The sequence below is a fragment of the Aspergillus piperis genome, assembly GCF_003184755.1.
Source record: "Aspergillus piperis CBS 112811 unplaced genomic scaffold BO85scaffold_4, whole genome shotgun sequence".
Classification (NCBI taxonomy): domain Eukaryota; kingdom Fungi; phylum Ascomycota; class Eurotiomycetes; order Eurotiales; family Aspergillaceae; genus Aspergillus; species Aspergillus piperis.
Window position 1 is genome coordinate 1,873,591 of NW_020291594.1, and position 23,888 is coordinate 1,897,478.

A 23,888-nucleotide genomic window follows, 5' to 3' on the forward strand; every position below is an offset into this window, starting at 1 on the left:
TTCATTACCAGTAAGTTTGAAAATTACCGTTACCGAAATATATGGTATCAATGATCACCACCGGTATCGAGCAATACTAGTCTCGGGACACTCGGACACAACAATCCAGTTCCTTAGTACTATTCTACTTAGTCTCCCTTAGCGTTGGCCATTCGCTCTCTTCTCTGGCTCAGATTCTATTCTCCACTCCACGCGTGTGAGAGATTCTAGCAAGGGAAAGCTAAATCGCCTAGCGCTTATTACATTGATAATCTTAATCTGGAATAAGATATTCCCATTGCTAGTCTAGTCTGTTTAGCGTGGAACCCGCTACCACTATCTACACTACTTAGTATCTGGTTAGTCTCTTTGGATCTGATCCTGGATAGGTTAAGTGGGCGTCTGCTGCTGGTCAATTCTCCGTTTTCAGCACTCGCCACACCACCAACTAGACTAAAATGTGCCCAAGTCTGGTTTGGTCCACGGGTTCATCGGATATCAAGGCACCAGGGGAAAGACCCAATTTTTTCCCCCTATGTATTTCTAAGAGAAATCAGGTTCTTACTACGTACTCTCATTGATTGCTGGTTGCTGAGGGGTGCACGTTGCACCTACCTACTATTCAGTAATCACTAGTAGTTAATCATTTGTTTTCGTTCTACTCCACCGCCATACCTTATTGGCGCGAGACTGTTAGACCAGACCGGGCCGGTTCATGACCTAGATTAAATACCAAGACGCTTGCTTCGTTCAACTCAACGTGGTCTGGTCTGTTCCCAGCGTGGCGCCGTGGGTTTGACCGTGAGACAACGGGGGGCAGGAGGGGGGCCGAGAGGGGGCCTTTGCTCTGATTTTTGGGCGGTGCGATGGCGAGATCGATGGCCAAGGGACGGGGCTGGGCTCTGCTAGATCCTGGTGTCTTGACTAGGACTAGGACTAGGTTTTGAGGGGGTCAGATGGTGTCATTCATCTATTCATTCCAGGCAATGGAATGCGTCCGCTTTCTTGATCTGAGTTTGATTAAGTGGCTTTTGTCGGCGGATGAGTTGGTTCCAGATGATACGATTATTGTTGCACTAAACTCTAGTCTCTAGATACTAAAGAGTGAGACGGGTGAGAGGATGGCATGGTATGGCAGGTATGGCAGGTATGCTATGCATGATGTTGCTTGGGGAGGAAAGGGGTTGTCAATGACAGCAAGCAGGTAGTTAGGTATTCCAGGGAGAAGGTGTGGGTGCTGCATATGACAAGTGACGATCAATCATAAACTTTCTAGACGAATGCTGGATTACATCATAGTAGATAATAGTAGCAAAACCATTTACAGTACAATAAGATATCGCTATCAAAGCTCCCTGCGCCCTTGCTTGTGTGACGAAATTCCAGTCCCTACATTCCAACCATCTGAAAACGGCCCTGCTAGCACATCTCGATCCAATTGTCCAGGTCCATGTTCTTGATCACCGTGGAGAAATTGCCCGAGTCAGTGGCGTTGCACGCCTTGGACTTCTCACTCGAGCTCACTGACAGGTTGTTATTGGTGTCGTCACCCTTGGGGTATTCGATGTGGAAGACGGGCTTCCCTGCCTTGATGAAGGCCGCGTAGGTGTCGCACTCGTCGTACTGCGCGCATTGCTCATTGACGCTCCATTGCATGTTCTTGATGACCGACGAGATGATTGCTCCCGCGTTCTTCAATCCAATGGACATGTTGCGTGCATGGGCCTCATTGGCCATCCAGTTCATGTAGCTGATCGAATCGGCCTCCGTCAGATCCAGCCCGTTATCATTGTCGTACCCGTCGACATTATCCGGGTCCACCCCGTCGCAGCTCTTGTTCTGAGCCAGATCCAGGCGCGTGAGCATGATATTGCGAATGCGAGGGGAGCTGATGTTGATCCATTTCTCGCCGGGCCATCCGTCCAGGTCGCTGCCCAGATCATCCGAGTTGAACTTGTCCTTATCCGGACGCCAATTCTCGTAGCTGCCGGCGGAGAAGTAGCAGATGACTTTACGGCCGGCCTTTTGCAGATCGTTGATTACAGACTTGTTATTGTTGAACAGGTCAATGTCGTAAACATCCACGTCGACGGAGGTGTCGTTCAAAGAATAGAGCAATTCGATCTGCCAGCTAGTGCCGACGGCGGGCTGCCATTTGGCTGTGGTGTAATTGCCTGAACTGGGCGGCGTCGTCTCCCCGCCTCCTCCCTCTTCCTCTCCTCCCCCTCCGCCGCCTAATCCAACACCCAGTCCGACTCCAAGACCAATACCCAGGGCGATGATAAACCCGATGATCCCTCCGATGATGAGGAGCTTCTTCTTGAAAGTCCACGTCTTCCATCCCCTTGTGGGAGGGCCCTTGAGGGCGGCCTCACTGGCTGGCTCCATCGTATAGCAGATTGAACACGAACGAGAGCAAAGGAGGAATCGCGAAAATGTCGCGCGCGCGAGAGAAAAGAAGAAGATCCGGGGCTACGGGGAATAAAAGGTGGAGCGCAGTGCAGAAACAGTCACTAGTCACCAGTGAGTCTAGACCGGGATCTGCCTGTCAAACCAGGGCAATTGCAGCTCGAGGAAATGAAGTTGCCTGAAGACGAAGTCAAAGAAGCTTCACTGGTCACACGGATCTCCGGTTCATATTGCAGCACGCCGTCTGAAACAGCTTGCCAAATATGAGCGAAACTGATGGGGCGTCAAGTTGGTGATGATGATAGGCAGTGTGGTGAGGTGGTGAGAGAGTCGGACCCTGAAGGGAACCAGCTGGACCCTGCAAATCGTCCCGCCACTCTCATTAGCTGTGCAACCCTGCCCTAATCGATGGGCAGTCTACGAGAGGGGAAACGCCGGAAGACAAAGAGGCGAAAATTCGGGAGCCTAACTGGCCAAGAATAAAACTACCAAGGCGCCGGTGTCTTGTCCGGTCATCAACTTGGCGTTGGATGCTTCACGTCGACTGGTGGACAAACCGGGTTCGGCCGGATGGCTTGGAGTGAATGACTGACTGACTTGACTGTCTGTCTACTCAGTCTTGGGTCGCTTACCAAAAGAGTTAAGCGGAAAATAAACAGAGATCGCAAGATGCGACCGTGCTCAGTCCACAAATTAGGGAACCAGAGATTGCGATTTCTTCAGGAGCTTCCACGGTTGTTCGATGCTCGAAACACCAGAGCCATCTCCACCGCCAACCATGGAACACTCCGGCTTCGGAGCTAGTGAACAGCTGAAACACGGTGATCCTGGAATAGAGGACAAGCTCGTCGACTCGACAATGCCGACTTGGCGCTGGGTGTGTGTATAACCCTTGGCGTTGCTATTCTTGAGTGCTGCCGCCCCCAAAATAGACGATGGGGTTAGGCGACACGCTGGAGGCAAAAGGCAATGATTCTGAGTCTGGCTAAGCGAGACGTCTTCACTTGCCGTTGCCGGTTTAGAGTTTCCCCCTTCTTTTCCGCCGTGAAGAAACTTCACGGAAGCAGAACGGCTGATAGCGTAATAGGAACAGAACAAACTCTGCTCTGCTGGCTGCTTCTTCCCCCCCTTTTTTTTGCTTCTTTGGGCCCTTGATTCTGTGCGTTGGCCTTTCTTGTCCTCCCATCGGGCCGGAACCTTGCCAATCAATCCATCCAACCATCCAGCCATGAAGTCCTCGGACACTAACCGCAACTCCCGAGATCCAGTAAGATCCTTTCCTCGTTACCGCCACGGTGGTATGGTATTTACTGCGGTTTTGTAAATCCGCTCCGCTGTGTAGAGCGTCTGTACCGCGTAACTTTCGATACCAGGCTTGGCAACACCACGGAGTCGTCTTATTCTGGCTCGCTAAGCCATCGTCAAACATTAGTCTATTCTGATTCTTCGGCTTACATCTACTCTTAGACACTTCTTCTCTCGTATACGTCTTGGCCTCTGCACTAGAGCCGCAGCCTGACTCGCCCGTCGAGAGAATCTAGCCAGAACCGCCGGCGGAGGGAAACCCGCTGGCTTGGCTTGGCCAGCAGGGGGGATTCCATTCCAGTCATCTCCAATTCACCACGTTGTTGTCATGGCGGGGATGTTGATGCGATGCATGACTAGTACGAAGTAGTTATCTTTTTATCTAACCTAATGAAGACTTCCTCCGGACTACTAGCACACTGTTCTGATGTGATGGATCTTATGACCTGACCTGACTAGTAGACACACTCCAGACTCGACTTTACCTCCCCTCGGAGCCGACTCACTAGCTAGCTAGTAAGCTATGTACTCACCGACCCTAACGGGGATACCTTCAACATCTCCCCCGAGAGTACATGCAGAAGAAATCAAACCAGTCACACCTCGCCAACACATCGCCCCTGGACCCTGGCAGCTAGCCAGCTATCCAGGTATTCATCTGTCAGTCAAAGCTTGACATATAGGTATGTGTGTGACGGTTGCTACGGCGAAGCCCGTCCTCCTCCCTCTTACACAGACGAAAAGACAGTAGTATTAGTAGTAGTGATGATGGTAGTATAGAAGAAGCAAATCTCCACCTCATTGAGTAATTACCACCGACTATGCGGAGGGAAGGGGTGGAAAGCGGCTTAGACTTACTCCCCTGTCGGGTTTGATATTCGACTAGGGCTATTCAGGACTGCGGGCGGGGATGATGAATGTTGGGAACTCGCCGAGGCCGAATACGAGAGCGGGAGTATAACCCCTGTTGCTTGGCTTGGCGTGATGTGATGTCTTAGATGTCGTGTCATGTTGTGTTAGTGTGTCATTCGGACGGATGGGATGGGATGGATGTTGATTATTACTGAGTATTCTGCGGAGGAAGAGGAGGAGGAGTGTTTGGGGCCGAGTACGTAGTAGGTAGATGATGAGATGGAGGTGGGGAATACGAGTTGTTGCATACCTAGTTAGTTGACTATATTCATTCATCATCCATGTCTAGTATCTCTGCTGGATGGATAGATACTAGTAGTGTGATGATCTAATGTACAACGTTCTACACCGTATGATGTGTTCGGAGTTAAGGTAAGCCCTGATCTATCCATCCTTGTTAGTGTTCTTGTGTAGATGTGTGGATAGATTCATCGCAGTGCATAACATAACATAACATAACACAAAATAATCCTCTAATACCCATGACAGAGACAATGGAGAAAAAGCAAAGCAATATGTCTCAGATCGGAAAGCACGGATAACCAAACATGCGATGAAAAAGGATAGAAAAAACATGGTCTGAACAAAGCGCGGACCCGAAATCGATCCCGATTAAGTTACCCAATCGATCTAGATCAAATCAATCCTCCCCTTTCCTCGTCTATTAGCTCCAAAAACTCAAACCAACCCAAAACGAAAAAGTCCCGCCAAGATCTACTACCCAACCAGACTCATGACCCCAATAGCCCCCCCCCATCCATCAATATTTGCCACAGAGAGAACACACCTACTTACTTACTCACGGATGAATCCGGCTATTTGTTTACTCGAGTCGAGATGTGATCGAAAACAGTAAAATATATTGACTCGATACTTTTGCCACATTCGTGGCGTCATGCCATGCCATTAGATAATAGCAATCGGTTGTCCCATGGGGTAGTTGGAGGTAGTTGGAGGGTATTAATAGTACTAGTTACAGGGTACTAAGGATACGTACAGAGGAAGCAAACAAACAGCTGAAACCAGTCCAATGACATTCCTGTACCCCGCCAAGAATGTGTGGGTTTCTTGATTTCTGCCAAAACATGGATAGCCGGTAGAGAAAAAGACCCTGCAGAGATACATCATGCCTTATTAGGAATGTGAGAGGGTATGTACGTACCTGTCTTTTTTTATGTTAGTAGTGTGGGGGAATATAACAGGGTTGAGTACTTGGAATGGTTTGGATTAGATTGATTGTTGCTATATTTGCTGTGTTATAGTCTAGGATACTAAGCGGGGGAAGAAGGAAAGAAACCTGTTTGTTTTAATACCCATTCTTTTAGTTGTATTTATGTCATACTCGTATTCATCCCGCCCAACTAACTAATAGCTAATATATTCAATTCAAAATATCATACCTAACCAAGTAGTAACTGACTAGTATCTAATATATCCATTACACATACTATGAACATTCAGAAACTCATCTTACAGCGCAATCGGCGTCGACAGCGTAAAGCTGACCGGCGACCCCGACAGCTGCACCCACACGGTCAACGGATCACTTCCAACCTGCTCGGTCGTGAAGCTCTGCGTGTTGGTCGGCACCACGGGGAAAGTGACGGGGATGGTAGCATTGCAGGTATTATCCGTCGCGGAGAGGGTGACGCCCGTGATCTTGTGGTCGGAGATGGTGTAGCGCAGGGAGTAGTTGCAGGCGTCGCGAGTGTAGCGGGCCAGGAAGGAGGCGGACATCTATTCATCGTATTAGTATCATCTGAAAGTTGGATTAATTTGGGGAATGAGGAGGAGGACGTACAGCTTCATGGTTGATGGTAACAAGGGGCCAATCGACCAAGCGCACAAATTCCTGCACCTGGGTCTCCACCCAGGCTTGGAAGATGGAATACTTGGCCGAGACGCCGTTGACTGTGATGGGGTCCACATCGGCATTACGCAGATTGGCCTGATGGAACATGTAGGGGTCATGGTGCAGACCAAACAGGTGACGCATGACTTCGCCCTTCTCCGTAGCGAGCAAGTTATCAAAGTCACCGGATCCAGCGGAGGTGTCGATCCATTCCTGCAGCGTGCAGTCTGGGGTATCGCAGTTGTAGTAGATGCGGGTGGCGAAGCGCGGGTTGACCTGCATACCGTCGAAACCGTCAGAGGCTTCATTGGTCCAGTAGGGCCACATGTCATTCTGTTGGTTCAGGAGGGCAGAGCGCGTGTTATCACCGACGCAATTGGTGATGCCGTTTTCCCACCAGGCGCGCAGGGCATCGCCGTTGTGCAGGCCCGTGATGGCGGGAGGGATGATACCGTTGGAAGTGAAGTGCTTGGCGGAGGAGATGCCGACTTGTTTCAGCCAGGCCTGGTTGAAGGAGATTTCCTTGTAGACATCGGAGTAGGTGGCATTGTTTTGCTCCTCGTGGGTGAAGGTGTGGGAGATGTGACCGAACTTGTCCTGGTTGGTAGTGTTGGTCCACCAGAGGAGGAGAGGGTCGAGCTGCGTGCAGGCAACGGACCAGTCGTAGGTGGTGGGAGAGGAGGGCCAAAGGTTGGTGCCGGTCCCCACGGGCTTCTTCCATTCCAGGGGAGTGTCGGCGGGCGAGTCGTACTCGATGCCGCCCTGATTGCAAGTGGTGTAGCCCTCGTCGGAGACGCCGGCGGCGGCTTCAATGTTGCCGTTGCCGTTGTGGCCGACTTCGACGTAGTAGTTGCTGCCGGCGTTCATCTTGCCATTGATTTCCGGCAGCCAGTTAGCAATGCCGTCCAGGTCGGCCGGCGTGATGCGGAAGGTGGTGCCGTTGGGCTTGTAGATGTCGGTTTCCAGGAACATGTCGTCGATCTGAGTGTTCAGGTTCACGCGGCGGTAACCCGCGTACAGGCCGCGGGTGAGCCAGGTGATCCATGCGTGCTGCAGGTAGGTGGAGGTGGCGCTCCAAGTGGTGTCGAAGGAGATGAAGAAGGCCATTTGCTCACGGCCATCGAAGTTGTTGATCACGGCAGCAGTGGTCTCGCTGCCCGAGTCGGAGTTGGCGGCAAAACGAGCGATTTCTTTGGTGGAGGTGGTGTTGGAAACGGTGGCAGGATAGTGCCAGAGGCCACTGGTACTCACACCAGCGCCGGTCTTCAGGCCAGACGTAGGGAAGTCGCTGATGTCAGTGAACGACATCAATTGTTCGACCCCGGTTGCACAGCAGCCGTCGCCGGCAGCGCTGGCGCCGTAACTAGGGCCCGGATACACGTCGTACTGCACCATGCGCACACCGTAAGCCAGCTGGTAGGCATACAGCTGGTTCCATTGGTCCGTAGTGAGAGCACTCTGGTACCCTGTGGCATTGCCGTAGTTGTAGCTGACTTCACTGGCAACCACAATACCGGCGAAGTTGCCACCCTCGGTGCCGTTCAGGGCGGGCAGGCTGGTGCCGGACTGGGGCACGACCAGAGTAGTGAAGGGAATGCCATAGGCATTGAGACCAGATGATGCCACGCCTGCAGAGGCAGTGTCGCGCGCAATTACCAGGATGTTGGCGGCGATGGAGCCGCTGCTGACGGGCGTCGCTGCAGGAACAGCAGACGACGCCACAATGCTCGAGCTGAGACTCAGACTGACAGACATAGTGCTGGCAGTGCTGCTGCTTAGGGCGCTGGCTGACCCACTAACAGAGGTATCAACGAATGTGGTAGGAGAGGCCACCGAGGTCACAAAGCTGGACGGGGCAGAGCTAGTGCTGGACAAGAAGGAAACGAAAGAAGAAGTAGTCGTGGAGGTCAACGAATGGACAGCTGAAGTAGTACCAGGAGCGGTGGGCCCGGTGACTTCAGCGACAGGAGTAGATGAGGCAGAAGATGCACTGGTCAGCACCGTCGGCTTCAGTGGCCAAATCCCCGGGGGAGTGTTGCAAGTTATAAAGCCCAGGAAGCAGTTGAGACTGATAATCGATGATTTTAGGGTATTCATTGCGATACGAACGGCTCAGGCACTGAGCACCACCCCCTCTTCGCTAAGGAAAAAGAAACGAAGGACAAGCAAGCGAAGACGAATGATAACGAATGACTGAGGTGGACCTGCAGCAACGGACCCCTGGAAGAACGCCTTCGGTTGTGGAGAGAAGGAAGAGCGGGCTGTCATATGCGCGTGCAATCACATTATGTATGTCTATTTATCCCGGACAGATGGGCGTAGCAACCGCACGGAGAATTGGGAACCTATCGTTTCCACTTGCTTGGCCTGACCAAATCGTCGCGATGGACGACCCCCCCCCCTCCTCCGAGGGTTCCACGACCCAGCCCGATTCATAGATTCCGCATCCTCTTGGAGGGTCCTTGCAGACCCGCTCTCCGATTTAGAACCCTCATGGATGGACTGGTTCATGGATCTAATTCCGAGGCCGAGACAGAGCTTTGCCTGGTTTCCAAGGGACTGGGGGGATGGTTTCTATGGATGTTCAAGATTGTGACTAGTCTTCACATTCCTGGGGCTCGGACTGCCCTGGTGGAAATTGGCCCCCGAAGTCTGACCGAGGGGCCCCATTCTGGGACGAGTTCCTGAATTGAATTGGGCTTAGTATAGCATATTCAGCCAGGATTGGGGAAAAAATTACAAACAAGCTAACCATAGAGGCGCACCAACATGGTTGCTTGGCCGCACTTTTGTGGCACCGGGCCAGCCAGACGGGGAGGCAGAGGGCGTGGCCCAACCAGGGTTGCCAAGGGTCCAAATTTAGTGGCTTTTGCCTTTTTACTCAGGGTTTAGGGGACTGAGGCGAATGTTGGATTTTGGGAAGCCCGAAAGATCGACTTTAGCACCGGTGTGGGGTAGAAACAATCGACTAGGCACACCCGAAAACCTTCAGCAGGAACATGGAAGGAATGGACTTGAGTTTAGGGCCCGGAGGTGATGGTGAAGATGGGAAAGTGACTCCATCGTGTTTGTTACACCGAGGGGTAATACAAACTTTCCATCTATGTCACACGGGTGGTCTTTTTGTAAAACCATAGAGTGTATAATACGGTATGGCTCGGATACATGGGCAACGGGATGTTTCCGTAAGCATACGGAACTTGCCCTAAACTGGATAGCTGCAAGTGCTCTTCTCCACCGCCGCCATCCTTCCCTTTTCTGCCCTTTTTTTTTTCTTTCTCATGAGTCGAGTCGAGTCCAGTCGAGTCTACAATTCTCTCTCTCCACTTGGGCTAATGTAAGGAGCAGACCACAAAGCAAGAAAAGCAATTTTTCTTCTTCCTAGACCAATAGGCAACACGAATGACGATGCATGGAAGAACTTCCCCCGTCACCAGCACCGCTGTGTCTCCCCCTCCACCACCACCACCACTCTGCCCATGAATGGAACCCTCCCCTTTCCCAGTCTTCTGATTTGATCAGCTTGTCAGCCTCCTGGCGTGCTCCGACGCCAGAAGTGAAAAGACATAAAAATAAAATAAAAACAAAACTCTGTATTCCACGGGATTGGCCGCCAGAAAGGCCAACACCATTGCCATTGATTACCATTGCCACTATCCCCTCATGGCATCGCTTCTGCCCGAGACTGACTAAAACTAAACATGACAGTACTAGTAGTACTCATCGTCAAACAGACCTAAACTTCTTAGCGCCAGTTAGCTGCGAAAGCTGAGACGAAGGCCTTGCTATTTTTGTTGCCCAGTGCTGGGTTGGTCCGCCACCGGCCATTCCAATTGCATCAGACCCAGTGGTCCCGATCTAATGCGACCCAAAGGAAACCCCCAAACAGGCGGAAAAAGAAAGAGGAGACAGACAGAAAAAAAAAAAAAAAATAAATAAATAAAAATGGACCTTAACTGACATCTTGCAGTAGCCGCTGACCTAACACGCTGCCTGTCTCTCTCTGTCTCTCGCTCAATCATACAAGTCAGTGCAGGAAGTCCTGAGGCTGGCACTTTGGCTGCTGCTGGTTCATTCCCTCCTTGATCCATCCCATCCTATCCCATCACTCCATCCTCCATCTGCTTGTATATTTACTTTCTTTTCTTTATTTTTGTTTTTATTTTTCCTTTCTTTATCCTTCCGGTGGCGCCCCTCGTTCTCACCACCTTCTTACTTCCTTCCCTTCGTTTATATTCCCATACAGACTATCGTTACTATTTACTACTCATTTTTCTATTCACCCCTCACCCCGCTGGTTAGGTTTCCAATACCCACCTGGAGCATGGCTTAGAGAAAGACAAACTTTCCCCATGTCCAATTCGAGCCTCCAATTGTAGTTTAATACTGTCCGCTCGATCTCCTGTTATGCTACTGCTACTACATGTCCTTCGCTTCGCAACTTTGCTCCGTTAATCTCTCTTCGGGATGGCGCAAATCCTCGACGTCTCACCCGTCGGGTGGGTTTTCATGAGAGAATTCTGGTGGCAATATGTACGTGCCTGTGTGCTCTGCTTCGGAGAAACTTTTGTGTTAACCTCTTGCTAGGTTCTAATTGCCATCTTGCTGGCAAGTGTGGTTTGTGGATGTACATATCTTACCTACTCTGGCACCCGCAGAGCCATACGATGGTATAAGGTGGGTTCTCACCCCAACATGTATATGCTAATTGGAATCACTTTGTCTGATATATTCCTTCAGACAAGACCGCGTGTCGAAATTGTTCCGGCTGCTGTCACTCAACACCTGGACAAGATCGCCAACCAACAGCTTACCCTGGCCGCGGCGCATCACACGAAACGGAAGCCTACATCCGTGGGAGTCTACCTAGGTACTTTTGCTACTCCCTTGGATGAGACGCATCGTCAGCTTCTCGATCGCTACGACCTCTTGATTGTGGATCCGTCCAAGTCGGGGGTCGTTCAGGCCATTTCACACATCGACGGGAAGCAGGTTTTGGGGCGAGTTGATCTTGCCCTAGTTTCTTCCCAGCAGGACTCAACACTCGCCGCCATTGAAAACATCGACAGCATCCTGGCCGGGAGCTTTCACGGAAGTGCCTTCTCCGGTATTGTGCTTGCGAACTGGGAGGACAAGTTCACGCCAAAGGTTCTCGCCAAACTGGCTGAAGCCATCCATGGTCTGGGTCTGGCCGTGTATCTGGAAACAGGACCGCCCACGTTCCTCGAGGATGGCCAATCTCTACAAACTCCGGCTATCTCTGGTCTGGTCGTCCGAAATGCTAGCATCCTCCCCGACGGTCAGAAGCGCGACTATTTCCAGCTCGACAAGCTGCGTCCAACCATCAAAGCCTTTGTGTCAGAGGCATGCATGAGAGACTTTTTGGTTCTGGCTTGGGAAACTATCGACGACGATGTTACGCTTTCTAATGCTGTTGTCCAACGATCCATGCAGTGGTGTAATTTCTACAGCGCAATTCCCTGGATTGGTCGCAAGTCCGCTCTCGAGAACGCCGCCATCAATGTCAAAACCCCGGAGCCGCTGTCCTCCTTTGGCTGGCTGAAAGATACAGAGACCATGAAGGCCCACGATCGCTGGCGCACCAACCTCGACATCGCACGCAACTATGTGGCCAAGACCTCTTGGGATACACTGCGCGCATATTTCCCGTCCCTGGACGACTTGCTCTTTTCTTCGGAACACTCATCTAAAATCAAGGACTCGCCAGCAAGCAAGCTCCGCGAGCCTCCGGAATGGGTCGCTCAAGTCAAGTCTCAGGGCAGTCCGCTATCCATCTCCATGGCCGGTGTCGAATACAAAGAACTTGGTTGTTTCCCGCTCGGTTCAGAAGCAACCCCAGTTGCTTTCGCAGAAATTGTTCACTCCCAACAGCGTCTGAAGTCACTGAATCTACTTCATCCGGTTCCGTCGTCGAAAATGCAAAACATGGGGCTCCTCCTTCGACAGTTCTATGAAAACTTTGCCCTCTCGAGCTGGATGGCTTCGGACCAATTGGCCGCCTCGATTAAGGAACTGTCGAACATGGCGTCCAACGATATGTTGCGAGTTTACCTCGGGTTAGATTCTGGTCTACGCAAGAGTGCTGATGTTCGCTTCTGGGCTGTGTATCAGATGGACGCGGATGGTTTTGATGTCTTCGCCTCGAAAAATGCCCAGGGACTGGCTGGCACTGTATTACACACCTTCCTCTCCGCCAAAGGCTACCCCCGTCACGTTTGTTTCGAGGCCGAAATCGCGTTGGCGAGATGGTCAAAAGATATCAACGAGGAGATTGGGCTACCGCGCCGCATAATCCAGGACATTGACGCCTTAAGTCCGGAAGAACGACTTTTGCTGTTGCAACATCTTTCATTGACTGACGCCAAGGGCGATCTTTCTGAAACCATGTGTGCGTATATCCGGCGACAACTTGTGGACGCCCCGACGCTAGCTCAGCTAAAGGAGCTCAACACGGTTGCCTATCTTGAAGGGTCGGCTTCACCAGAGGTCTTGATCGAAACTCGGATCAATTGGTACAAGGAACAGGGCTGTCAATATCCCTCTGCTGCTTCGTCTCTTGCATTGTTCTACGAAGCGGAATCGGTCTTCACGAAAGTACTGCGAGAGCGGAGAGAAGATGACCTTGCTCAAATCTCAAAAGGTCTAGGACAGCTAGTCGAGGATGGCCCTATCGATGCTTACACCGACATTATGGTCCTGTCGTTGTTCTGCGCTGCACGAAAGGGTGCTCTTGACGAGATCTATGCCGAGGTGACTGACCGCAATCCGTTGTTCAACAACCAGTCCGATCAGGCTGCAGCTTTTGCCGAATCGTTCGCTCTAGGATCGCGCTGCGAGGCCTACTTTGATGTTTCGCCCAGTGCCTTTGGTAAACTTCTCTCGGATCGTTTCCGTAAAAGTTACAACGATGAAAAGCTTCCTGACTGGATCCACGGTGCTCCGGACATGGCTACTTCATATGCCGGTGCTCAGATTGATGTTGATCCCACTCACAAAGTCAAGCCCATGCGTGGATACCAGCGCTTCACTTTCCTCAGCGTGTTCGCTTTCCCGGCTCTGATTGATATCATTTTGCTCACAATCATTGGTCGCGGACTGTATCTCTCTGCCTTCATGACGGCTGAGGAGCAACAGAGCGCCACTATTGCGCTCATGATTTCACTCTTGCTCTCCGGTGCTATTGGCACCTGGATTGCATGCGGAGGACCCTATTATCTCATCTCTATGGCCTTCGCAGCTGCCAATATGTTCGTCCTTATCAGGCTCATTGCTGGTATCGCTTTCACAGTAGCTGGTGGACTCATCGGTTTCATCTGCATTTCGGCCGTCAAGAGCCCGCGTGCCGGAATCATCTTCTACCTCTACCTCATTGCGCTGACGCTTTATTTCTCGTGTTTCGCCTCGCTGGCGAGTTTCAGCTATCCTGGCTCCACGTTCCTCTCTGGCCGCAAGATCATCTTCGCATGCGTTCCGATCTTGTTTGTCTCGCCCATCGTGACCACCTTCACCGGTCATGACTCGGCCATCTATCTTGCCGTGATCTATGCTTTCATCGGATTGCTGCTTCTTGGTCTGAGATCGGTCTCTTCCAAATGGGTCACTTGGTACCAGAGCATTCGGAGAACAGACGATACGGAAATCCGAAAGTGGTACGTTGCGACTTACGGTAACAATGATGAGAAAGTCTTTGGAAACTTGAGTGACCCGGCAGTCCTGAAACTTTCTCGGGAAGCACTGCTCAAGGATGTCCTCGCGGAGACTAAACGCTGGTTCTACCAGAAGCCCACCACGGACAAGTTGGTGCTGGAGCTAGCCAAGGATTGGGAGGCGACCAACTTCCTCCTCGACTGGTACTGCAGATATGCCGACGTGCCCAGGCCAATTCCTTTCAGTTCTTCCTGGAACATTCAAACCAAGGTCGGACTGGAGGTGCTTAGGAACTCGCAGAAGGGCATAAGACTGCACAATGCCTTCATCCAGTGGCGACAGTCCAGCAGAGAAATCGGATGCGGTGTCTTGTACTTCCTGCTAGCGCTGCTCGATAAGTGGGTGGAGCTACTCACCGGCGGTCAATTGACAGGTCTTGCCCCTTCGGTCAGCAGTTCGCAGCGGATGGCCGTTGGATTCGGTCTCGCATACTACCTGATCGGTGCGGTCCTCATCGACACCAAGGCTCAGGAGCTTCATGATCTTGTCGGAAAGCAGACTACGCTTGCTGTGCCCAACGCCAAAGATATCCGTTTGGCACAGAAACGTGACGTGAAATACAAGCGCATGGTGTACTGGAGGACCCTCTTCAAGTATCTCGGGTGGCACGTATGGAGTTTGGCTCTCGCCACCGCTCTGATCTGGACCTTCCAGGATACAATGGAAGCGATGATTATCTTTGTTGCTTACATTCTGGCATACACCGGTCTCCTTTGGTACCAGTACACGAAGATCTTCTCTGGCCCGCATGCTTTCAAGACCCTACTCATTGGGTGTGTTGTCGGCTTACCTGTTGGTATCGCTCTTAAGACGCGCCTGCCGCATTTCCTGTACTCGGAGGTCATTGGCCTCGGGTCTGCCACGTGGACTGTCGCCATTCTCACGCTATTCAAGGCCAAGATGGGCATGCCAAAGAAGGTCTCCTCTCCTGTGGAGCTTGGAAGGGTATTCCACGCATACACATCTTCATGGTCAGATCCAGAATGGTCCCAACAGGAGCTGCAAACGTTCTACGAGAAGCTCTTGCTTGTTCCATCCGACGCGCGTCTGAGCCTGAATTCGCAAGCCCATCCCGGTGTGGAAGTTAAAGAGATCCTACTCTCGCGCAGAAAGGAAACGAGAATTGAGGAAGCGTTCCCCAAGTCTGACGATCTTGTGAACTTGGCGTTGGGAGCCTGGGGCAAAGGCGAAATCTCCCTAGAGCTTGTTCCTGTTGGCTCACTGGGTCCTGGCATTCATGCATTGAGTTGCAGTACGTCGGGCCAACTGCACATCGCTATCTGTGTAGGTCGGGGACTGGACCAGCGAATCGACGTCAGTGCAAACTGCCAGGTCATTGCTGAGACTCTCCTCCATGCTGTCGCGGAGTCGATGTTGCATATGCCTCATGAACATGCTGTGCTTGCGGAGTCGCTCGTCACGGCAGGCGTGACGGAAACCATGGCACGTCAACTTCGCGCGGAGTCCAACACACCAGTCGTTATTCGCTGGGCTAAGAAGGAACTCCTCCAGCAGCTGTGCCTCGGATTCGATTGTGATGCTCACTGGGAAAAGCTGCCCAAGGATGTCAGACAAGCTTTGATCAACCGGTGTCTTGGCCAGCCATGCCAGCTCTCTGAGGCTAGCCGTAAATGGCTCGAAGGAAGGCTTTGCCAATTTGATACTGATACTCTTGATGTGCACGTTGCCCGAAGCAATCTCGGAGCTGCTAGTGCTGTCAGCATCCTGGATTACGCACACTACGGTACTGGTGAAGCAGCCACCTTCAATGATCCTGAGACTCCCGAGCATATCCCGTATGTCCCGAGGAAGCTTCCTTCAATCATTCAAATGCTGGCAAAGCCCTGGAACTCCGTCTACTATGCCCTCGCTTCCGTCGTCAAATTCATTGTGGTTGCTCTTGTGGCCGATCCCGAGTTCCAGCGAGAATTCGATCATGTTATTGGACAACACCATGCAATTATCCGTGTACCGGCTACCCTGGCGTTGAGCTTGCTTTGGTCTTATTCGAGAATCATGCAAAATATCGGTCTCTCCTTCTTTCTGTTCCACGGTCGTGACAATGTGAAACAGCTCTGGGATGAGGCTAAGGGAATGACCATCAGCATCCAGAAGAGCAGGTTCATCATTCAAAGTCTGGACGGCACATTCACTGCCTTCAAACACGATGAGACGGATGGAGGCTTCAAGATCTATTACTACTCCGGTCAGCACAAGACAGAGCCTGAAGGCACAAAGAGTCTCAGCTACGTCTGTGTTTACTCCAAGGATGTCCTGCTTATGGTCCGCCAGGAATTCAAGGGTGGAAAGCTGCTCAACGAGTACCATTACGATTACCGCGCCCCGACTAAGAAGGCCTTTGGCTTGTCCAAGTCATCGCAAGCAAGAATCCCAATGGGCCGGCGTTGTGTCCGCGGAGACAACCACTTGCAAAGTGTTCAGTACAACCGCAAGGGACTGATCGAGGCAGGATCTTACATGAAAGATGGAAATCTAATCCGTTTCAAGTACCATTATCGCAAGAATCCCCGCTTCGGTGACGAATTGCTTCGGGCTGAGTTTGCACTCTCGCACATCACTTGTACCGTTTCGTGGTGCGCTCCTCCCCTGCGCCACCCTGAGAAGGTTGACCGTTGGATCCCTCACTCCAAAGTCACCGAGGCAACTTTCGTTCAGGGTGCCGATGTCTACGAGGCGCGTTGGCTCTACGATCATAAGTTTCATCCCACTATTTTCACCACGCTCAACGGACAAAAGGTGCAGACGCCGCCTATGATGGAACACGACTACCTCGCTGTCCTGGCCAAGCCGAAACACACCAGCTTTGTGCATGACAATCCTCTCTTGTACTGCGACAACCTGAACTCGAGCATCTTTAGCAGGTTCTTCGGGCTCACCAAGAAGCGCTTCCCTGTGTCAACATCTCGCGCTCGCTCGTTGATCTGGAAGGCCTGGAAGGAACGTGTCGATTTTGATGGTGTCATTGTTCGCTGGATGGATGAACGACTCCTACGCCGAGATAAGACCCTCGCTCCCTACTGGCGTAGTCGGGATCGCGGTGACCTCGCTTCGGCCAAGAAATACCTGGATGTCCGCGCGGACACCATCACAGCCAGTGCGGATCTGGACGACAACATCTCTAGCTGGACCCCGCTTGCCGTGAAGATCAGTGACCTTTTCAATTTCGGCCCCGGTGGTGATGCGGTTGTCAACACGAGATCGAAGGACTTTGGCGCTGATACGGAGAAGAACCTGCATGTCATGGCTGCGGACAATGGTACCTGGCCCAATGAAGGAGGTGGTGTTTCTGCATGCCGACGCGATATGATCAACTCCCTGAGGACCATCAAGTGGCATATGATTTGCGAGTCTGCCAACGACTTTGGCATTCCCAAGCACCAAACTGAGCAGAACATTCTTTCGTTGAAGGTTGTCCCTCTCTGGGGTCTCGACTTCCTCACGCCCACGCACGGTCTCTTCAGAAACAAGCTGGACTCGGAAGTAGAAAATGTTACTTCTGCCAGTGAGATGGACATTAAGATGAACTTTATCCCGATCCTGACGGCTCTGGTCAAAGGAGCTCGCGCTATCCACCTCTCTAAGGCGGATATCCAGCAGGCGACTCGAGCCTTGGTCAATCTCAACACCTACTTCCAAGATTCCCGCCACTGGACCCAAGTCTGGGACAGCGAGATCGTCAAGGAAAGCTGGCGTGACCTCTGGCTCAGTCAAGAAATGCCCAACACCCTCCCTTCGTCTGAGTGGTTCCGCACGGAGCTCCCCACGCTGGCGTCTCTCGACATTGCCTTGGAACTCTGGTATCGCTACTTGTTCATCTTCTCCATCCCGATCCCCGAGAAGATCCCCAACGTGTTCCAAGCGTCGCACCACAGCGTGAGCGCATCTTACGGTGTCGTCTGCAAGATGAAGCGAAACTGCACCCTCCAGATCTGGGACCATGCCATCAGTTGGCGTGAGACCAACCTCTGCCTGTCATCCGCCCTCTGCAAGCTCTCGCCCTTCGTCCGCAACTCTCTCCTGGGCCTCATGCGCGTCACCTCCGTCCTAACCCTGCACCACGCCGACATCATCTCTCCCTGCGCTGACTTCTTCAACCCCGGCTGGGAAGTAGAAATTGGCACCTGTCAGGGCACCATCGAGCACCGCAATGTCTTCCGCCGCAAGGTCGACCCCGTCGTCAACGGTATCACCGACATGCAGAAGTTCGCCCCGGTCAAGGAGATCAAATCCCAGCGCCCAACCGTCACCATGCTCTCCCACGTCTGGTACGCCAAGGACATCAAGATCGCCCTCCTGGCCGCCGACATCATCATCAACCAATGGAAATTCGACGACTACCACCTCGACATCTACGGCGCCATCGACAAAGCCCCCACCTACTCCACGGAATGTCAAGAAATCATCGCCTCCAAGGGTCTCCGCGGCAAAGTCACCCTCCGCGGCACCGCCGACCCTATGAAAGTCCTCGAAAACACCTGGCTCTTCCTCAACTCCTCCCTCTCCGAAGGTCTTCCCCTGGCCCTCGGCGAAGCCGCCCTCACCGGCGCCCCCGTCGTCTGCACCGACGTCGGCGCCTCCCTCCGCGTCCTCAGCGACCCAGACGACTTCTCCCGCTTCAGCGCCGTCGTCGCCCCCAACGACGCCCTCGCCCTCGCAAAGGCCCAAATCACCATGCTCGGTCTCCTAGGCGAATGGAGCAAATACGCCGAAGACGACGCTCCACCTCCAGTCCTCACCTCCTCCCCGACTCCAGACGACGTCGCAAAGATCACCCGTCGCATGTACGAGAAGAGCGAGCACCGTCGCAAGCTGGGAATGATGACCCGCAAGATCGTCCAGAAATCCTTCAGCGGTGACCGTTACCTCCGTGAACACGAGCAAATGCTCTGGATCGGCAAATCCGCTAAGATCATGGCCAACCGTCCGCACGTCAACCTCCAAGAGCCCACGGACGTCGCCACGGCCTTGCAGCAGACCCTCCCCATCGACGAAGAAGTCATCACCATCCCCCGCAGCGCAGTCAACTCCTGGCGCTCGTCCGCTGCCTCCGGCATGTCCACCCTCTACAGCTCCGTCTCGAACTTCCCCATGCTCCCCACCAGTAACCAGCGTCCTTCGTCGATCCGCTCCAGTCTCAGCAATACCTCTACAGACGCGAGCTCGTTCTTGCCCCTCCCCAGCAGCGCTTCCCTTCCCGTCTTTGCGCCCCGGCAGACTCTCTCCTTCTCCAACGGACCCGGTGGAGACACGCATCTCTCCCCTGGTCGTCTCTCGCCGGTGGTTAGCCGCTCTGAACGCCGCTCGCGGTCCCGGTCAATCTCCACAGCTGGAAGAGAGCAGCTACGCGGTCTGCAGCGCGAGGATCTGCATCAGTACCGCAACTCGGATGTGAGCATGATGATGAGAGAGGAGTTTTTGCAGTCGAGCATCTTTAGGGGCATTGAGGGTGCTGGTGGTGGCGGCGGCAGCAATATGGTCTGATTTTGAACCACCACTTTCACCACTCTTTCATTAGAGTTTATACCCACTCTGTGTGTTGTTGTTGTTGTTGCATCTTGTGCATATTAGTCTTGTCTTTCTTTTTTTTTTTTTTTTTTTTTTTTTTGGACGAGGAAAATTATCGTCGCTCTTTTTGTATATATTATACTACTACTTACTAGTACTATATACCTCGTTTGTTCATTCCTTTTGTGACACATGCGGAATGCATGAGAATGGTCTCTGTTTATATTTCCTTCAGTTGTTGTGTGGATTGATTGTACAGATGGTGATGGTGATGGTGATGTTAATGTTTGGCATTGATTTCACGGCAGCTGAAACTTGAACTTGCATAGCATAGAGATGTTGGGATGATGTTTCATTTAATGTTTGTTTTTACTTGCATACATACTAAGTACTAGTAATATGGATGATGACTACTATTTCAATAACTAACGATCTCCAATACTTTCCATGATGTATTGCTTGGTAGTAATCACTAACGCCTTGAACATGCCCGTACATACCATATATGTCATACATGTAGTAGGTAGGGACGATCATAAACCCGAAACCAGGATGATATATGCATGCACTAGTATCAAAAGATAACAAAATAAAGATATATAGCTACGATGATGTATCAATTCACCAACATCGGCAACGACCTCTTCACCTTCTCCCATATCGAATCATCCGGCACCGGATCCGCTATGCGATGCCATTCATCGTTGAAAGCGTTGACGAGCCAGCTCGATAGGCCTATCATCATCATCGCAACCATTATATCAGTACATTGCATTCGTAATTTGGAAAAGGGACGGGGAGGATGCTCACGCTCATAAACCATCCTATGCGCATTATGAAAGTTAATGCTATGGTCTGAATCCGGATAGAAATGCAAATCGTAGTTTTGCACACCAGCCAAGTCCAGTTTATCTACGAGGACGAGGGTGTTTTGAACGTGGACGTTGTCGTCCGAGGCGCCGTGGATGACGAGGAATCGCACGGTTTGTTGCAGCGCGTTCATGTCGGTTATGGAGGTGTTGTCGTAGCCGTTGGGGTTGTGGGCGGGGGTGTGCATGTAGCGTTCGGTGTAGATTGAGTCTGTTGTTTCATTATATATTAGCATTAGGGTTGATTGATGGGAGTGGTGGTGGTGGATGTCTAGGGGGTTGGTACCGTAGTGACGCCAGTCAGTCACAGGGGCTACGGCCATGCCGTATTGGAAGGTCTGGCCGGCATCTTGTTCCAATGTCTTAAGTGTCATGAACCCGCCGTAACTCCAGCCCCAGATGGACATGCGGGTTTCGTCGACGTAGGGCTTTTCGCCCCAAAGCTTGGCTGTGGTGATTTGGTCGTAGGCTTCGTAGTAGCCTAGGTTGCCGCGGACGATGCAGCGGGTTTTGCGGCCGGAGAAGCCCGTGCCGCGGCCATCGACGGTCACCACAATGTAGCCGAGGCTGGAGGCCACGTAGGATTGGAAGTCAATAGTGAATTTGCGGTCGACGGTTTGGGAGCGTGGGCCGTTGTAGAGGTAGAAGAGGACCGGGTATTTCTTGGCTGGGTTGAAGTGTGGAGGGCGGCGCTCGACGACTTGAAGGGTGAAGCCGTCGATCGTCACGTTCTGGTAGATCTCGGTGGGAAGGGCGTATGAGTCAACCATACGTGCGAGACCGGCGTTGTCCTCAATGGTCTCCTCGTACTTGAGCTCGTCAGTCTCGGTGTTGACGATCGCTTGCCATGGGATGGACGGGCCGCGGTAGCTGAGCAGGGCGTAGCCGGTTCCGTGGGAGAAGGATACGTCGTAGTAGCCGGGCTTGGAGGTGTCTGTCAGAGGCTTGAGGTTGGATCCGTCTAGGTTCACCTGGTAGAGGTGCCGCTCAGTGGGTGATTCCTTCGTAGAGATGAAGTAGACGACGCCTTTGCGCAAGTCCACTGCGGTTGGCGCATCCACTACCTCCCACTCTCCCTGGGTGAGGAGAATGGGTTCTGAGTTGTCCAGGGGCGTGAAGTAACCCAGGTGCTCGTATCCTTCGTGGATCACGGTATCGAGATATCCATCGTGAGCGCGGCCGTTGTTTGGATCTGCTGGAATGAACCAAGTGTACTGCGTAGGCTCTACCCAGCCACCATCGATCTCAGCGACATTCTCAACACGTACAAGCTTGCTAGTTCTGGCCTTTGTGTCAAACAAGAACACCTTCAAGACATCGCTTTCTCGGTTGGTTGCGCGCACAAGGATCTTCCCTTCGGTGCCCCAGACGATCTCAATAATGATACGATCGTCGTCCTCGAAATCATCTGGCGCTTCGATCGAGAAAACCTCTTGCTTCTCAATATCGTAGAATTGCAGATTCACAACGGGGTTGGGAGCTCCAGCCTTGGGGTACTTGATCTCCCTGACCTCTGGATAATCCTCTAGTCCCGGGAGAGGCTTCTTGCCCGATGGGCGTGACAGGTAGTACTGGACGGGAAATTCAGGAACAGCCGTCTCGTTGGTACGCAAGAAAGCCACGTATTTGCCGTCGCCAGACCACCAGGTTACACTATTGCCCGAAAAGACCTCTTCCTCGTAGACCCAGTCGGGGATGCCGTAGAAAAGATCCGTACCGCCGTCCTTTGTAATTGGGACAACCTCCTTAGAGGACAGCTTGCGCAAGTAGAGGTTGTTGTTCCTCACAAACGCAACCATATCGGAGGTTGGCGACCAGATTGCGAGCTGCACGCGTGCATCAGGATCACTTGGGTCAAGTGGCTGTGCCGATTGGGTAGCCACATCGAAGATCCAATATTTCCCAGTGAAAGAATGTCTCCAATTCTTCTCGCGTGCAGACAAAAGCAGCACCTTGTTCAGGTCCGGACTGGGCCACGTTGAGACCGGGAAGATCGTTCGTCCATCCACTTGCACAATTGCCTTCTCCATCAGCACCCTGCTTTCCTGGGCAGTCGCATCGCTTTTGCGACTGCGAATGTCGTCGACCCGCAAGTATCCCTTGCCCTGATCCTCTCCTTGCTCCACCAGAAGACCATCCTCGCCATTAGGTCCCGCAATCCAGGAAACGGCGTGGGACCGAGGAAGCCACTGTCCCGTCAGCACCTGCTCCAGCGTAACCGGTTTCCCAGAACTCGAACTCCCGGAGATTGCGCCCGACTCGTGCGATTGCAGCGCTTCGGAAACTGATTGTTGGGCCGAGCGACTTTGGGTCACAAACAACACCAAGCCCCAAAGCCAACCTGCGACGCAGAGTATCACCAGGCCCCAAATCAGACGAGACGTACGGCTCCCAGTGGCAGCTGGCTTCTTTGCCGAAGGTAGAAACGGCTCGTCTGCCCCTACTTCTCCCTCTTCCACATCTCGGTATCTATTCTCATCGGACAGTCCACCGGTGCCGGGGGCGGTTGAAGTGTACTTGGATTCTTCGGGGTAGGCGGTGGTATCGACGGAGAGGCCCGAATCGGAGGATGTCGAGGCGGTGGAGGACCGTGGACGGCTCATGGGGAGGAATTCGTTGTTGTCATCCTCTTGATATTTCCCCATTATGGGAGATGATCCTTTAGGAGGAAAGATTGGTGTCGCTGTGCCACATAAGATCACGAGGGTAGCGGTGGAAGGGAGTCACTGGCAGCTCCGGTAGATAAGAGCCGAGGGATCGTTATCGTCGGCTCGGGGGGATCGGCGGTGATGGGGGCGATGAGGAGTGCGAAAGGTGGTGAACACGTTCATGCACCGGGTTGTGCTTTCTAGAGAACAAATGCAATCATAAACTCGAAATTCAAGACAGAAGAGGAATGATGAAGGTTGAGTTTCCGACGCGACGGCCGGAGAGTTGAGGCGATCAGCAAGTGAAACGGGAGGCGCAGCAGATCTACGGGGGTGTTTGTCGCCTGAGGCCACCAACCGTGTTATTCATGCCGGGCTTCTATTGACGGCCTTTTCGGGATGCCCTACGCCATACTCCTATTGTCATTACTGGTTGGTTATGCAGCCAATGGGGATGGGCACTAGGGATAAAGCTTATACATACCTCTGAAGAGTCTCTTCAGGTCTGCTACTAGCATCGTCAAACGTTGTTAAAGATTTATTGTAGATTTTGATGGTAGTTGATATTATATATAGGACGGCTCATAGCCATCTCAGTTTGAAGGCCTTTTCCCACCACCCGCCCGGCCTTCCCACCTGCCATCTCAGATACATGGAAAG

At 52.3% G+C, this 23,888-nt stretch overlaps 4 protein-coding genes across 4 annotated transcripts; 1 reads left to right on the plus strand and 3 right to left on the minus strand.

Annotated features, from left to right (window-relative positions):
• Positions 1-1,398: 1,398 nt before the first annotated feature.
• Positions 1,399-2,367, minus strand: BO85DRAFT_365295 (endo alpha-1,4 polygalactosaminidase; the record flags this gene model as incomplete). Its single annotated transcript, XM_025655734.1, has 1 exon — positions 1,399-2,367. The coding sequence occupies one exon, from the start codon at positions 2,365-2,367 to the stop codon at positions 1,399-1,401; it is 969 nt and encodes a 322-aa protein (XP_025518602.1).
• A 3,459-nt stretch (positions 2,368-5,826) lies between these two features.
• agd3 (putative extracellular serine-rich protein) lies at positions 5,827-8,720 on the minus strand. Its single transcript, XM_025659680.1, has 2 exons — positions 6,407-8,720; positions 5,827-6,342 (listed from the first exon to the last, which is right to left on the minus strand). Exons 1-2 carry the CDS (start codon positions 8,552-8,554, stop codon positions 6,076-6,078), a joined length of 2,415 nt encoding a protein of 804 aa, XP_025518603.1. The 5' UTR covers positions 8,555-8,720; the 3' UTR covers positions 5,827-6,075.
• Positions 8,721-10,736: 2,016 nt separating this feature from the next.
• Positions 10,737-20,007, plus strand: gtb3 (glycosyltransferase family 4 protein). The gene is made up of 3 exons (XM_025654803.1): positions 10,737-10,990; positions 11,045-11,134; positions 11,198-20,007. The coding sequence occupies exons 1-3, from the start codon at positions 10,925-10,927 to the stop codon at positions 19,685-19,687; spliced, it is 8,646 nt and encodes a 2,881-aa protein (XP_025518604.1). The 5' UTR covers positions 10,737-10,924; the 3' UTR covers positions 19,688-20,007.
• Positions 20,008-20,113: 106 nt separating this feature from the next.
• Positions 20,114-23,502, minus strand: dapB (dipeptidyl aminopeptidase dapB). The gene is made up of 3 exons (XM_025657729.1): positions 20,867-23,502; positions 20,522-20,791; positions 20,114-20,446 (listed from the first exon to the last, which is right to left on the minus strand). Exons 1-3 carry the CDS (start codon positions 23,223-23,225, stop codon positions 20,328-20,330), a joined length of 2,748 nt encoding a protein of 915 aa, XP_025518605.1. The 5' UTR covers positions 23,226-23,502; the 3' UTR covers positions 20,114-20,327.
• Between the last annotated feature and the right edge of the window lie 386 nt (positions 23,503-23,888).